Source organism: Silene latifolia, chromosome 3 (genome assembly GCF_048544455.1).
Source record: "Silene latifolia isolate original U9 population chromosome 3, ASM4854445v1, whole genome shotgun sequence".
In the NCBI taxonomy this organism is placed as follows: domain Eukaryota; kingdom Viridiplantae; phylum Streptophyta; class Magnoliopsida; order Caryophyllales; family Caryophyllaceae; genus Silene; species Silene latifolia.
This window is the reverse complement of record NC_133528.1, coordinates 55,314,276-55,327,238: the sequence shown is the minus strand read 5'-3', so window position 1 is coordinate 55,327,238 and position 12,963 is coordinate 55,314,276. Positions and strand designations below refer to the sequence as shown.

Sequence of the window (12,963 nt, the reverse complement as noted above, 5' to 3'; positions counted from 1 at the left end):
TACATTGGTATGGTCGAGGAACATGACATAGATGACATTCTACTCTTAACGAGTAGTGAACCCACAACCTATAAAGGTGCCATGACTAGTTCCGACTCAAAGCTATGGCTTGAAGCCATGCAATCCGAGATGGACTCCATGTATGAGAACAACGTATGGGATCTTGTTGACTTGCCTGCTAAGGTTCGTCCCCTTCAATGCAAATGGCTTTACAAGATAAAGCATTCTGTGGAAGGTCAACAAGATATCTATAAAGCACGACTAGTTGCTAAAGGTTTCACCCAATTGCCAGGTTTGCACTACGATGAAATTTTTGCACCCGTAGTCATGCTGCGTTCCATTCGGATTATCTTAGCGATTGCCGCTTTTCATGACTATGAAATTTGGCAGATGGATATGAAAACCGCCTTCTTAAACGGTTATTTGGAGGAAGAGTTGTACATGGTACAACCCGAAGGTTTCATCGATCCTGAACATCCTAAGAAAGTGTGCAAGCTTAAGCGTTCCATTTATGGACTTAAGCAAGCTTCTAGGAGTTGGAATCATCGTTTCGACCAAGTGATAAAAGAAAATGGATTTACTCGATCGGTCGAGGAACCATGTCTATATATCAAGTCGAGTGGGAGCAAGATTGTCTTCCTAATATTGTATGTCGATGACATACTCCTGATTGGGAATGACATACCTCTCTTAACTTCGGTAAAAGTATGGTTGAAGAACCATTTCCAGATGAAAGATCTGGGTGAGGAACAAAGAATCTTGGGCATCCGTATCTATCGAGATAGATCACGTCGGATGTTATCTCTCAGTTAGGAGTCTTATATAGACAAGATACTAGAGAGATTCAGCATGACTAACTCCAAAAACGGGTTTCTTCCTATGGCTCCAGGGGTGCATTTGAGCAAGTCTCAGGCACCAGAGACACCGGAAGAGAAAGAGCGCATGACCCGGATTCCTTATGCTTCGGCTATAGGATCAATCATGTATGCCATGATATGCACACGTCCGGACGTGGCATATGCATTGAGTATGACGAGTCGATTCCAACAAAGATCCAGGTGAATCACATTGGATGGCTATCAAGAACATTCTTAAGTACCTACGAAGGACTAAAGATTGGGCATTGACTTATGGAGGCGAACAAAAGCTATGCGCAACCGATTCTGCAGATGCTAGCTTCCAAACGGATCGAGATGACTCGAAATCTCGGTTTGGATTCGTTTTTACTCTTAATGGCGCTGCATCAGTGGAAGAGTTCCAAACAAAGTGTTACAAAGAGATTCTACGACCGAGTCCGAGTACTATGCCGCGTCCGAAGGCGCAAAGGAAGCGATATGGATGCGTCAATTCTTACAAGGACTATTCGTAGTGCCTAGTTCGAATGACCCGATCACCATCTATTGCGACAATAGAGGTGCCATCTTCCAAGCTAAGGAGCCTAAGTCTAGCAACAAGTCTAGACATGTACAACGGAAAGCTCATCTAATCCGAGATTACGTGGAGCAAAAGGAGGTAGTGATAGAAAAGATTGCTACAGATGATAATATAGCAGATCCTCTCACTAAACCATTACGACAAGATAAGCATGAAAGGCATGTTAATTCCATGGGAATTAAACATGTTCCTGAGTTGTAGTACTCCTTGATGGATTAGATTCATTCTCTTTTGTACTCTATACGACATCATCGTTTTGATATTTATATATTTTGTTTTTTCATGTGGATTTGTACGACAATTTTGAACACCACAAAGTGAACTGAACAAACATTATATTTTTGGTCCTTAATTGCCCACGTGAGCTGATAACTCTGGCAATTATTTTGTGACGTTGGTTGATGGTGGGTTCAACGAGCCATAAGTCAAAAGGTTGACTGACCAATCACAGAGGCGAGTTATACGGATATCTCGTAGGACACAATTGTGACATTGACATGGAGTCCTAAATGTTTTATAACATTCGGTGCCAGGTCGTGGATAGGACCTCCATGGTGATCCTAAGAGTCGATTCTTTTGACTATCGACTGTCTCTTGAGACTAAGGCAGATTTTGGGTGACTTTGGTTTCTTTCTCACGGTCATCCGTAACGGGGGGGGCAAGTAGATTTTTTCTGGGTCATTTTTTGTGTGCTTAGATCGGCGGAGTCGAGTTGAAGGAAATATTCAGCCTTTATCGGTACTCGATATTTCTCGGGGCCACTCGAGGAGTCAGAATCGAAATGCATGGCCATGCTCGAATACGAATTCGTTTTATCGGTTGAGTTACTCTCTAGTCGGGGAAACCACTCTTGATACAGATCGATTGTAAAATACGACCTTTGCGGATCCGGATCTGCAAATTGTTTTACATTGAGTGGGAGAAATTTTAAATGAATATGAGAATCGGTTATCGCACATACACTTGTACGGACAAGTGGGAGTTTGTTGGAGCCGTGTCCTCCAGTTAGTGCGGATAACGTTATTGCACATACACTTGTACGGACAAGTGGGAGCTTGTTGGGGCTGGTGTCCTCTACAGTTAGTGCAATAACATTTAAATCTCTAAAAGGATCAAATGGTATACTTTTGTATTATTATCAGTTGGTCCACGTTTATCAATAACGGTTGGCTTGCTAGATAAGTTTGACGTTATTGTCATACTGATGGCGGTGATCAACTGGTCCCTAAAAGTCACACCTATAGGATACGTTTGAGAGATGTGACAGTATGAAAATACAGTCATGTTGATGCCTAATATGACTAAACAGTTAGTCGGAGTTATTGACTAATAATTAGTCAAACGCGATGTTGAGATAATTATTTAATACGGATTAAATAATAATGGCTAAGACGAATTAAGCGGTTATTTCGTAAATTGAATATAAACGATTATATTTAATTGATGTATATTGAATTAATTATACAATATTGTCTTTGTCGGACAAGTATTAATATATCGACTGAGTCATGTTACTAGTTGATATTTTAATAACCGATAACCGATGACGATTTATAATAAAATCCCGTCATATACATTTTAGCATTTTCGAGTCGGACCACGAGTTAAAATAAGGAGGAAGTGAAAGCCCACTTCCCCATGAGGCTCACGGTTTTGGCCGAAACAAACAAAAGGAGAGCTTTCTCTCCTTTTGACCTAATGCATTTCATTTGCACAAAAATTAGGGTTTCGGGGCAATTTTCTCTGAAATTCTAGATCTCTCATCGAAAACCTCACAAAAACTCTCTCAATATTGCAAGGCAATTAGAGAGTACTTTCTAGCACAAGGGGCATAGTCTCAGACGGTCTTGGGTGCAACGATTAGGAGGAAATCTATATTGATTTCTGTTCTTAGGCCGTATTTACAAAGGACCCGAGGTTGATTCTTGTTCTTTATCGTTTCTCTATTGTTTTTCGTTTATGACCATAAATCGCATGTTAAACATACGTTATACTCCTAAAATTTAAGGGAATTTTACGGATATTTCCCAACAGAGACTTAATGACCCATTTATGTAAGTGAGTCGACACGAACACGACACGATATTTAATTGGGTTGGGTTAGGGTTGACCTCTCTAAACACGAACCCGACACGAATGACCTGTTTACTAAATTAATCCTAATTTTTCTTGATCCTCCATCACATAAATATACTTAAACTTTCAAAATATGGACGTGACACGAAAACACGACACGAACCCGACACGAAATTAACGGTTTAGGGTTGAGGCCTTTTACCCATTTATGTAAGTGGATCGACACGAACACGACACGAGATTTAATTGGGTCGGGTTTGGGTTGGAGGGATTGTGACCCGTTTACATGTGACACGAATACGAACCCGACACGACCCGATCTGTTTGCCAGGTCTACTTAAAATATTCTAAGAATAAACGTAGAATTTAAAATTTAGTATAAATTTTGGTTTTTAATTTATCTAGAAATTAAAAAGGGCAAAATTTAATGTTTGTTATGTTAATTTATTTTTTATGTAAATATTTTTTAATTTGTGTAACGTTTTAAATGGATCATTATACGAACATGAATTATCCACTTAATTAAACACGTCATACTACATGGAGGATTGGTGATGTGGAATTTTGCTAATGCAAGGTGACATTTAGTAATGCGAGGTGACATTGTCTACGTGACTTTTAAGATTTACCCTTTTAATAATATTTATAGATGAGATGAATTGTTATTAAATATTTAAACAAGAAATTAATGAATCAAATACGAAAAACATAACATAATTTTGGAATGAGATATGAATGTTGTTAAAATTAATGAAATAATTTTTATGGTAATGATGAATGAGATGAATAATAGTTGATGGATGAAGGAGATGAATAAAAATGAAATCGTGGATGAGAATGAGATGAGTAATGAGAATTTGTGGTCGTTGTTAGGGTAGAATTGTTATCAATTCATGGACTATACAACCTGTTCTATATGTTGTATGGTGTAGAATCTGAGTTTTGTGATAAAGTATCCAAACTTTATGTTAGAAAATATGAGCTTTATTAGAAAGTATTGAGCTCATCCATTTACATATTAAAAACATGAACTTTGAATTAACTCAGAAAGAATACATATAAGCTCAGATTTTTATACCTTGGTTATACAATGCTTATGGTACAACTGAATGTATAATCCTATTTGTGAATTGTTATACACAAAAAAGTAGCAATCCCACCTGCAATTAAAGGTTTGATAGGAAAAGTAATACTCCCTCCTATTCATTTTAACTCCCCCCTTTCCTTTTTCATCTATTCATATAACTCCCCCTCTTTCCTTATTTAGTAAAGTTTTATACTTATTTTAATCACCTTACCCTACAACAATACTTATTTTAATCATCTTACCCCACAATAATACCTTCCCTCTCTCCAATTACCTTACATCACCACAATACTTTACAATAAAATAACTCTCCTCTTAATTTGCGTGCCCTTTTGAAAGGGGATAGTTAAAATGAATAGGAGGGAGTATAAAGAACCTGCCTGCTAAAGGTCGTCGACAATTTACTAATTATCGTCGACAATTTTAATGAACTTCCAAAACTACCCCTCCCTCACACTCCCCCTTATATTTTTTCCGTCTTGTTTTGTTTTCGTAAAAAAATAATTAATAATTACTAATAAACCCCGTTCGGGGATAGTTCGTTTTATTTTAATTTTTTAATTTATTGAAACTTATTTTAATTAGCGATTATCGATCCACGCACCCAAAACTAATTTAAGACGGAAAATAATAATTTTTTTTTAAAAAAAAAATTGTTGAAAAAGAGCCTGGATGAAGAAATTTTTCGTCCGGACCAAGTCCGGACAAAGAAATTTTTCGTCCCGACCATGATCCGATAAAAAATATTTTTCGTCCAGGACCCGTCCAGACGAGAGAAAATATTTTCGTCCAGAACCAGTCCAGACGAAAAATATTTTCGTCCGAAAAAAAAAAAAAAATTAATTTTTTTTTTTTTAAAAAAAAAAAAAAAAAAAAAAATCGGACGAAAATATTTTTCGCCTGCACTGGTCCGGACGGGCGAAAATATTTTTGTCGGACCATGGTCCGGACGAAAATTTTCTTTGTCCGGGACCTTGGTCTGGACGAAAATGTTTTTCGTCCGGAAATTTTTTTTCATTTTTTTTTTTTTTTGAAAAAAAAATCATTTTCTGACTTAGATTAATTTTTGGTGCGGTAATCGATAGTCGTTAAGTTCTCGTTCATGTTGTTAATTACAAATCCCGCTTTTTTTTTTTTTTGAAAAACCGTCTTTTTTTTTTGTTTGAAAGATTTTAGTGAGACGGAAATTGACTTGTGTTTTAGTGAGACGGAAATTGCATTTTAGTGAGACGGAAATGGAGTTATGTTATGGAGGACAAACTTGGAAATTTACATTAATTGTCGACGACAATTAGTAAATTGTCGACGACGTATAGCAGGACCCATAAAGAATTAAAAAGCACTGAAAGTGGCAGAGCCACATGCTCTTCATCTGCCCCCCACTACACCGAATATAAAATTTAATATGGTATGTATTCGACCCGTCGCAAGCTTACGACGGATATCGCCGTCACAAATGAGAATTTGTGTTTGTTTTGACCCAAACCCGTGACTCATGAATAACAAACCCAATTTTCTTCCATAAAAACATCGATCCCAACTCAATTGGGGAAAATCTCTCAATTAGGGTTTACAGGAGTACAAAACCCTAGAAACCAAAATCCAAACACCACCACAAAAAAATGGGAGGGAAGTGCCCACATAGAAACGTGAAGAAGCGTAGATACTCCCACAAAACTCACCGTCGTTCTAAATTCGAAGCAATGGGAGACGACGTCGTTTACGACACGCTCAAGAAGACCAATAATGGTGAAGGGAAGCCATTGCCAATTGATGAAGATTTACCTGGTATGGGTCAGTATTACTGTCTTCACTGTGATCGTTACTTTGCCAATGTTACTGTCAGAGATTTGCACTTCACTACTAAGCGCCATAAGAAACGGTATTTCTTTCTATTTTCTTTTATTTTCAGTTATTTGTATTTAGTTGAGCTGATTTGCTGCTGAGTTGACATGAATACGAACTCGAACTAGGGCAGCTAAATGAACAGTATTAGTTGGTGTCAAATTACTATAAACCCACACAGTTGTCTAAAAAAAAAAATTACTATAAACCCAGTTATCGTTGGCATGAAGGCTAAAGTGACTCATCACAATTCACAAACATTATTCAAACTCTTTGCTCGGAGTTTTAAGACGGTTGATTTCGGTTGTGTGTTATATCTTGCTTAATAGCTTAGTTTTAAAAAAGTGCTCTTTGTTTAATTGGCAAGTTGGTGTTGGATCATGGATGGATATTTTTTGTGGTTTATCTGTAGTCTGGGATGGACTTTGTAGATACGATGCCAGACGGTCTCTGATCAGTATGGAAACTTAGGATTGAATCAGGGGTGTTTGTTTTCGAGAAGATTCATTTGTGCTCGTTTAATGTGTGGGTTTGCAAAAGCTCTTTTGAAAGAATGTTAAATAATTTTGTCAGCTCTTGTACGAAAAAGAATGTAACTTTGGATTTCTAAAAAATAATTTTGTCAGCTCTTGTACGAAAAAGAATCTTCCAAATTTTGACAACTGGGTTGCAATATGGTGTTGCTATCTGGATTTAATACCATGCTCCTGTTGTTTGTGTGCTACTATGGCACATTCACCTAAGATATAAGGCAATTCTTCTCTTATTAGTTTAAGGTGGTTGGGAATGTCTAATTTAATTCTATGCTCACTCATACTATGATGCTCGGAACCTTAAATTGGTCTTGTTTCCTGTGCCGATCCCTTCTGACATTGGATATGACATGATATATGTCATACATCGTGGGCATAGGGGAAGCCAGGGAGTTACTATCTCCGTGTACTTACCTTTGACTCTATAGGAGAAGAAAAGGACTCTAGAAAACTAAAACCAATACGGAGTATTTACTAGTGATATTGGCGGAATGTTTTTGGTACTGGTAGGGATTTTTGTATTGGTATATCATGCTTTTTTACTCATTGCTGCTTCTGGCAAATATTGCTGTTTCTGCTTCACGGTCTTCCAGAAACGATCTGTTTGGAATCTGCAGTTATAGCATTCTACAATATCTGATTCATCTCTTGTTGACAGTTAACAGTTAAATGTTCTATTCTAGGTGTTGAACTAGTTTTAGAACCCCTCACGGTGTTAAGTGTGTCTTTAGCTTTATTTCTGGTACTGATATGACACATGATATGGCATACTTCGATGGTGTTGAAAATACAGTACCACTTGTCATCGGATGTAAAGAAATTAATTAGCTTGTCAGCTTAGGCACGCCATTGACTTGCTTTAAGGCACGGTTAAGTTCTAACTGGATATGAAAGACAAGAAATGATAATGAAACCCGTTGAAATGAAATGTATATTAGCTTTGCGTTGGAAGCACATCATAATTGGGAGAAAATAGCTTGTAAATTAAGTGGTGTCTCTAAGTTTCTCAAAATTCAGATAGTAAATGAAGAAGGGTTAATTGTATTTTCTTTTTTTGGTAATTTTGCAGTTTGAAGCTGATGGCAAGTGATGTTGCACCACATTGCCAAATAGATGCTGATCTAGCTGCTGGCATGGGTTTACCGGATAACGGTCCTAAGTTGATGTCCATGTGAAGTCATGTTTTTGTACCTAAGGATAATGTGTTAAGAAGACAAGTGTTAATTACAGTATTTTAAAAAAGCTATACTAGAGTTCATTATTTGTTGCCCTTCTATTTATTTTTTGTTGGCCGATGTGTTAATATAACTTGATCTTGTTTTGAGGCCCGTATTGCTACCAGGCAAAATTTGACCCACACAAAGCTGTTCTGACCAAATTTGACACTCATACCTGCTGTGAACAATTGGAATTCGGAAGTAGACTTAAATACTAATTGTCTGTCTGTAATACTTGGCTGGAAAATGGCCTGAAACCACTCGTTTGTAAATGGTCTGAAAGCTGACTTGACAGCCGTGCTCCCTAAATCACCTGAACCATAATGACTGTATGATCTGTATGAATCAGGTTGGCATGGAACGAACGTATTCGTTAATTAACGGATCGTCATGTAGGTTTGTTCTTGTTCAAACTTGGGCGCGGGTAAAAGATCATTTATCGTGGTTTTTTTATTGGAGAAAATAAGAAATAGTCATGGTACAGATACCTTCAACTTCCTTACGGAGTATTTTGTAAAATGGCGTGTGTTGACTGTTGGACATGTCAATTGAACAAAGCAAAATTCACGCTCGGTTACTACTTGATTGTTTTATGAGATGAGAAAGTTGTAAAGAAGGCTAGTAATGTTACTCATGGAGAAATGTCATATTCAAAGGTTAAAAAAACAGCTACTTTGGATGTAGAATAGGACTTCCCTATGTTCTGGTCATTTGTTGTCTTTTATTTTTGGGTGTCTCAGTCAATAGCTGTCCTTTTTATTTTGAAAATGAATTTGATGTGCAATTTGATCCTTCACACTCAATTTGTTCCGCTTGTCATTTAAGCCCCCTTCTCTTTCCTTAGTCTTTGTGCTAAAATCAATGACAACAATTGGCTGGCACGGAGGGAGCAGATTTTTTTCTCCATGATTCCATTTCTAGATTAAAATACCCAGATTTGATCAATCCATCTCGGAATCTTCTCATGTTTGCTCACACTTAATTTTTCAGGGCATAATTATACTCGCAATTGGAAAATGTAGCCCAATGGCTATATTGAATTGATCCTACATTACTCCGAATTACGAGTACCTCGTAACTAAAGTTATAATTGATTCAATTTTAATGAAACTGGAATAGGGTAAAGTTAAAGATCAAGGGTGGATCAGTGGAAGACCCGGACGTAGATTAAAATTTAAAACTAAAACAATTGAAATAACGCAAACAATTTTCCAATTTAAGTATCAACGAGTTCTATCTTGGCTCGAGCTAGATCAACCATAACTAGGGAACAAAATTGAGACCGAAAAGTATTTAACCATAGTCAAATTGAGCTACCTTTGACAAATTTGAATACGAACCTAAAAAGTTGAAGATTAGGAGCAGGACGAAAAGACTCAAGCGTAGCTTAAAATTTAAAAGTAAAACAATTGCAAGACACAAACAATCTTCCAATTTAGTTATTAGCGAGTTCTATCTTGACTGGAGAAGAATTTAACAGAACTCAAACGGAGCTTTGAACCTTTGACGAATCTGATTACGAACGTTTTTGGACCGAAGCGCTCATTTACGCTCGTATGGGGGGTACCCAAATAACCCAAATGACAAAAAAAATGGGGCTAGTACAAGGTAAACAAAAGAAGAAAAAAGGCGTAGATACAAAGCTAGAGACAAAGCAAGCAGCAGAGGCGACGACAATGGCGCACAACATATCATACATCACAGCCTCTCAACTTCTCTCTCTTCGTACCCGTCGCCCCAATTTCGCCATCGTCGACGTAAGGTATTATTCTCCCTTCTCGACTTTCCTTTCCATTACTATACTCCCCGTGTTTTTGTGTTTTCCTTTTATTATACCCTGGAAATTTATTTATATTTATATTTATAGGGATGATGAGAGGAGTTACGACGGTCACATAGCAGGATCTCTACACTTTGCTAGCGACACTTTCATGGATAAAATCCCTAATCTTGTTCAACAACTTCATTCCAAAGATACCCTCATCTTTCACTGTGCTCTTAGCCAGGTTTCCTTCTTCTTATTGCGTTTTCGTCAATTGTTGTTTTTTGTCGGTCAATTTTAATTTTATCGACCTCTGCTATTTAGGGTTTTGATTGGGATTTTAGTCTTGTGAAAAATAATTCAATGAGACGTCGCCCGGTAAAAAATCTTACAACCCTGCTCGTAGTGGCGAAATTAGGATTTGTGTAGCTAGGTGAAAAAAAAAAAACAAATATTTTGACAAAGTCCCAAAATTTTCATTGCTGCAAGGGCTATCACGCCTTCTAGCTCCCCCTAGTTCAGCCACGGCCCCAACAATGTTTGGTGGTAGAATGTTGGGTCTCGACTAATTGTTTAATCTTTGGAATTGGGATTCATAAGTTTTTCCTGTTTTATATATTCTGATGAATTGGTGATTTAGAGATTTTGACAGCCTATATTTGGTAGCAAACACGTGATGCGCTGCGACATTGCTGCTTATCTTTGCTATCTAATCTTCTCCTAAGGGTTGGTAGCAACATGTTTAGACACAGCTACTTCCTTGGCTTATCCCATTTCAGGATGCTCCAACAAATAAAAGTCATGGCCTCTTTTTTATGTCCAAAATGATTGAATCACTTTCAAAGTAATGATGGAATTGTTGTAATCAATGGAGTGATTTAGTGCATCTTGGCCCTCTAACTGTTGATGGATCATTTACAACAAAGTTCCAAGATCCACCAAAAATACCTTTATTGATGGAACTCTTGTAATCAATGGTGTTTTTTTGCTGGAGGTCTGGCTAATGTTTTTCTTTGTTGTGTGTCCAGGTTCCTACTTGTTAAGTCTTTGTTTATCTATTTGCTGACCCTTTATTTGGCATATTTGCCTTTATTGAAGCCCAAAATTCTACTTCATACAAATTTGGACATAGTGTCCCGTATAGAATTACATGCGCACATTAAATAAGAGGTTTGATCTACTTCATGAAACCTATCAATTTCCCTGCCACTTGCCAGTTGCTCACTGGTCCCTACTAATTCTCTGGAGGCGCCTTGAATAGTTATGTGCATCTTGGCCCTCTAACTGTTGTAATCAATGGAGTGATTTAAATGGATGTGAGCCAAACCTGAATTCACCATTCAGGATCGACTCTGACCCAAAAAAGTTCCAAGACGACCAAAAATACCTAATTTGTAAGATGTGCACGACCCAAAAATAACCCAGTTGACCTGACTCGTAACCACTAACTTGAAAACAGCTTGAACCCAAACTTACCTGTACCAGAAGTCGTGAACTCAACTTGGGTGATACATTTGATCTAAAAACTATATAGGAGTTCACGCTTGAAAAAGTTAGTACATACGCATCGTTTTTTTTTTTGTTGGAGTTCATGTGCAGCTACTAATTTTTCAGGAAAAGGATGTTTACAGATTATATAGTACTAATGTACATTCGTTTTTGTAGGTGCGCGGCCCTAAATGTGCCCGGAGACTGTCAGAGTATCTTGCAGAAACGGCAAGAGAGTCGGGGATAAAAGACATAATGGTTCTTGAGCGCGGCTTTAATGGATGGGAAGCTGCTGGTAAACCTGTATGTCGCTGCACTGAAAATCCCTGCAAGGCTCAACTCATATAGCATTGCTTCTACTTATTCTCCTTCCCTCCAAACTTGCGTTTCTTTGCCATCAATTGGAATGTCATATTGATGTATGCAAACTATATATGCCATCTCAGTTTCTCCTCCCCAAATTGTTTGCCCACTATGTATGATGTGAGTGATTTATTCGTCTACCTGTTGGGTAATCTTGAAGCTACTATCGAAACACAAGAGGAAAGAAGAGACTGTCCGTTTTATCTACCTCACTGTTTACTTGACTTGTATAGATTACTTAGAGTTGTTTGCCTTTTTCCTGTCGTGAACTCGTTAGTTAAAAATCTAGATGGAAAAAAAAAAAGCTGTGAAATGCACCATAGCAGGTTTGCCCACTATTTTATTATTATAATTGTAAAAGAAAGATATTTTTATATAATGACCTTGAAGATTTTACCTATAAATAAAATAGATTGAATTTTTTCAAATATTATTTTTGAGATTATCTTCAAAGTATTTAAAATACAACATATAAACTACGGAGTACTTTGAAAGTAAGAGGTAGTTAGACTTAGACATAATCAATGTTTTATACTCCATGTATATGTTGTGAAATAAAGAAAAGAAAAGAGAGGATAGTAGAGAGAAGGTAGAGAGAAGAGAATAGAGACAGAACTGTATTCTTATTCCATTATAAGGAGTATATATATACACACATACAATAGGGTAGAGTTTCATTAATACAATAACTCTAAAATATCCTAACATATGGACATCCATATAATCAATATATATATATATATATATATATATATATAGAGGCGGGATCTCGTGAGTTTGGTTCTTACGGTGAGTTGTGAGTTTGAAAAATCTCAACCATTAGATGATAGCAAATAGATGGCTGAGATCTTATACCAACACAAAGAACATAAAAAGATCGACATCTGGTAAGTTTTCTGTAATCAAGCTTTTGTGAGATGATCCATTAGACCAACACCATGGATGCTAACCTCACTCTCCAAACTCCAAAACCACCATTACCATAACCACCCCATCAAACAACGTTGTTTCTCTCAAAACCGACCATGCACTACGCCATCACCACCGAAAGGTCCGCCATTGCTCCGACAACTTCCGACGCTTCATCGTCTGCTGCCTCGTTCGAGTTCTCCCCCCGAGTTGACTCGTCTAACTCGCCATAAATCGGTGAGTCAATGT

The 12,963-nt window shown here is 37.3% G+C and overlaps 2 protein-coding genes across 2 annotated transcripts; both read left to right on the top strand.

The window, feature by feature from the left end:
• The first annotated feature begins 6,119 nt into the window (after nucleotides 1-6,119).
• Nucleotides 6,120-8,251, top strand: LOC141647652 (uncharacterized). Its single transcript, XM_074455933.1, has 2 exons — nucleotides 6,120-6,479; nucleotides 8,045-8,251. Exons 1-2 carry the CDS (start codon nucleotides 6,220-6,222, stop codon nucleotides 8,148-8,150), a joined length of 366 nt encoding a protein of 121 aa, XP_074312034.1. The 5' UTR covers nucleotides 6,120-6,219; the 3' UTR covers nucleotides 8,151-8,251.
• A 1,476-nt stretch (nucleotides 8,252-9,727) lies between these two features.
• On the top strand, nucleotides 9,728-12,233 carry LOC141647651 (dual specificity phosphatase Cdc25). The gene is made up of 3 exons (XM_074455932.1): nucleotides 9,728-9,954; nucleotides 10,060-10,198; nucleotides 11,620-12,233. Exons 1-3 carry the CDS (start codon nucleotides 9,749-9,751, stop codon nucleotides 11,788-11,790), a joined length of 516 nt encoding a protein of 171 aa, XP_074312033.1. The 5' UTR covers nucleotides 9,728-9,748; the 3' UTR covers nucleotides 11,791-12,233.
• The last annotated feature ends 730 nt before the right edge of the window (nucleotides 12,234-12,963 follow it).

Coding starts and splice junctions, on each gene's coding strand:
- LOC141647652 (XM_074455933.1), top strand. CDS start 6,220: ATGGGAGGGAAGTGCCCACATAGAAACGTGAAGAAGCGTAGATACTCC. Junction 6,480..8,044: donor ACTAAGCGCCATAAGAAACG/GTATTTCTTTCT, acceptor GTAATTTTGCAG/TTTGAAGCTGATGGCAAGTG.
- LOC141647651 (XM_074455932.1), top strand. CDS start 9,749: ATGGGGGGTACCCAAATAACCCAAATGACAAAAAAAATGGGGCTAGTA. Junction 9,955..10,059: donor TTCGCCATCGTCGACGTAAG/GTATTATTCTCC, acceptor TTATATTTATAG/GGATGATGAGAGGAGTTACG. Junction 10,199..11,619: donor TTCACTGTGCTCTTAGCCAG/GTTTCCTTCTTC, acceptor TCGTTTTTGTAG/GTGCGCGGCCCTAAATGTGC.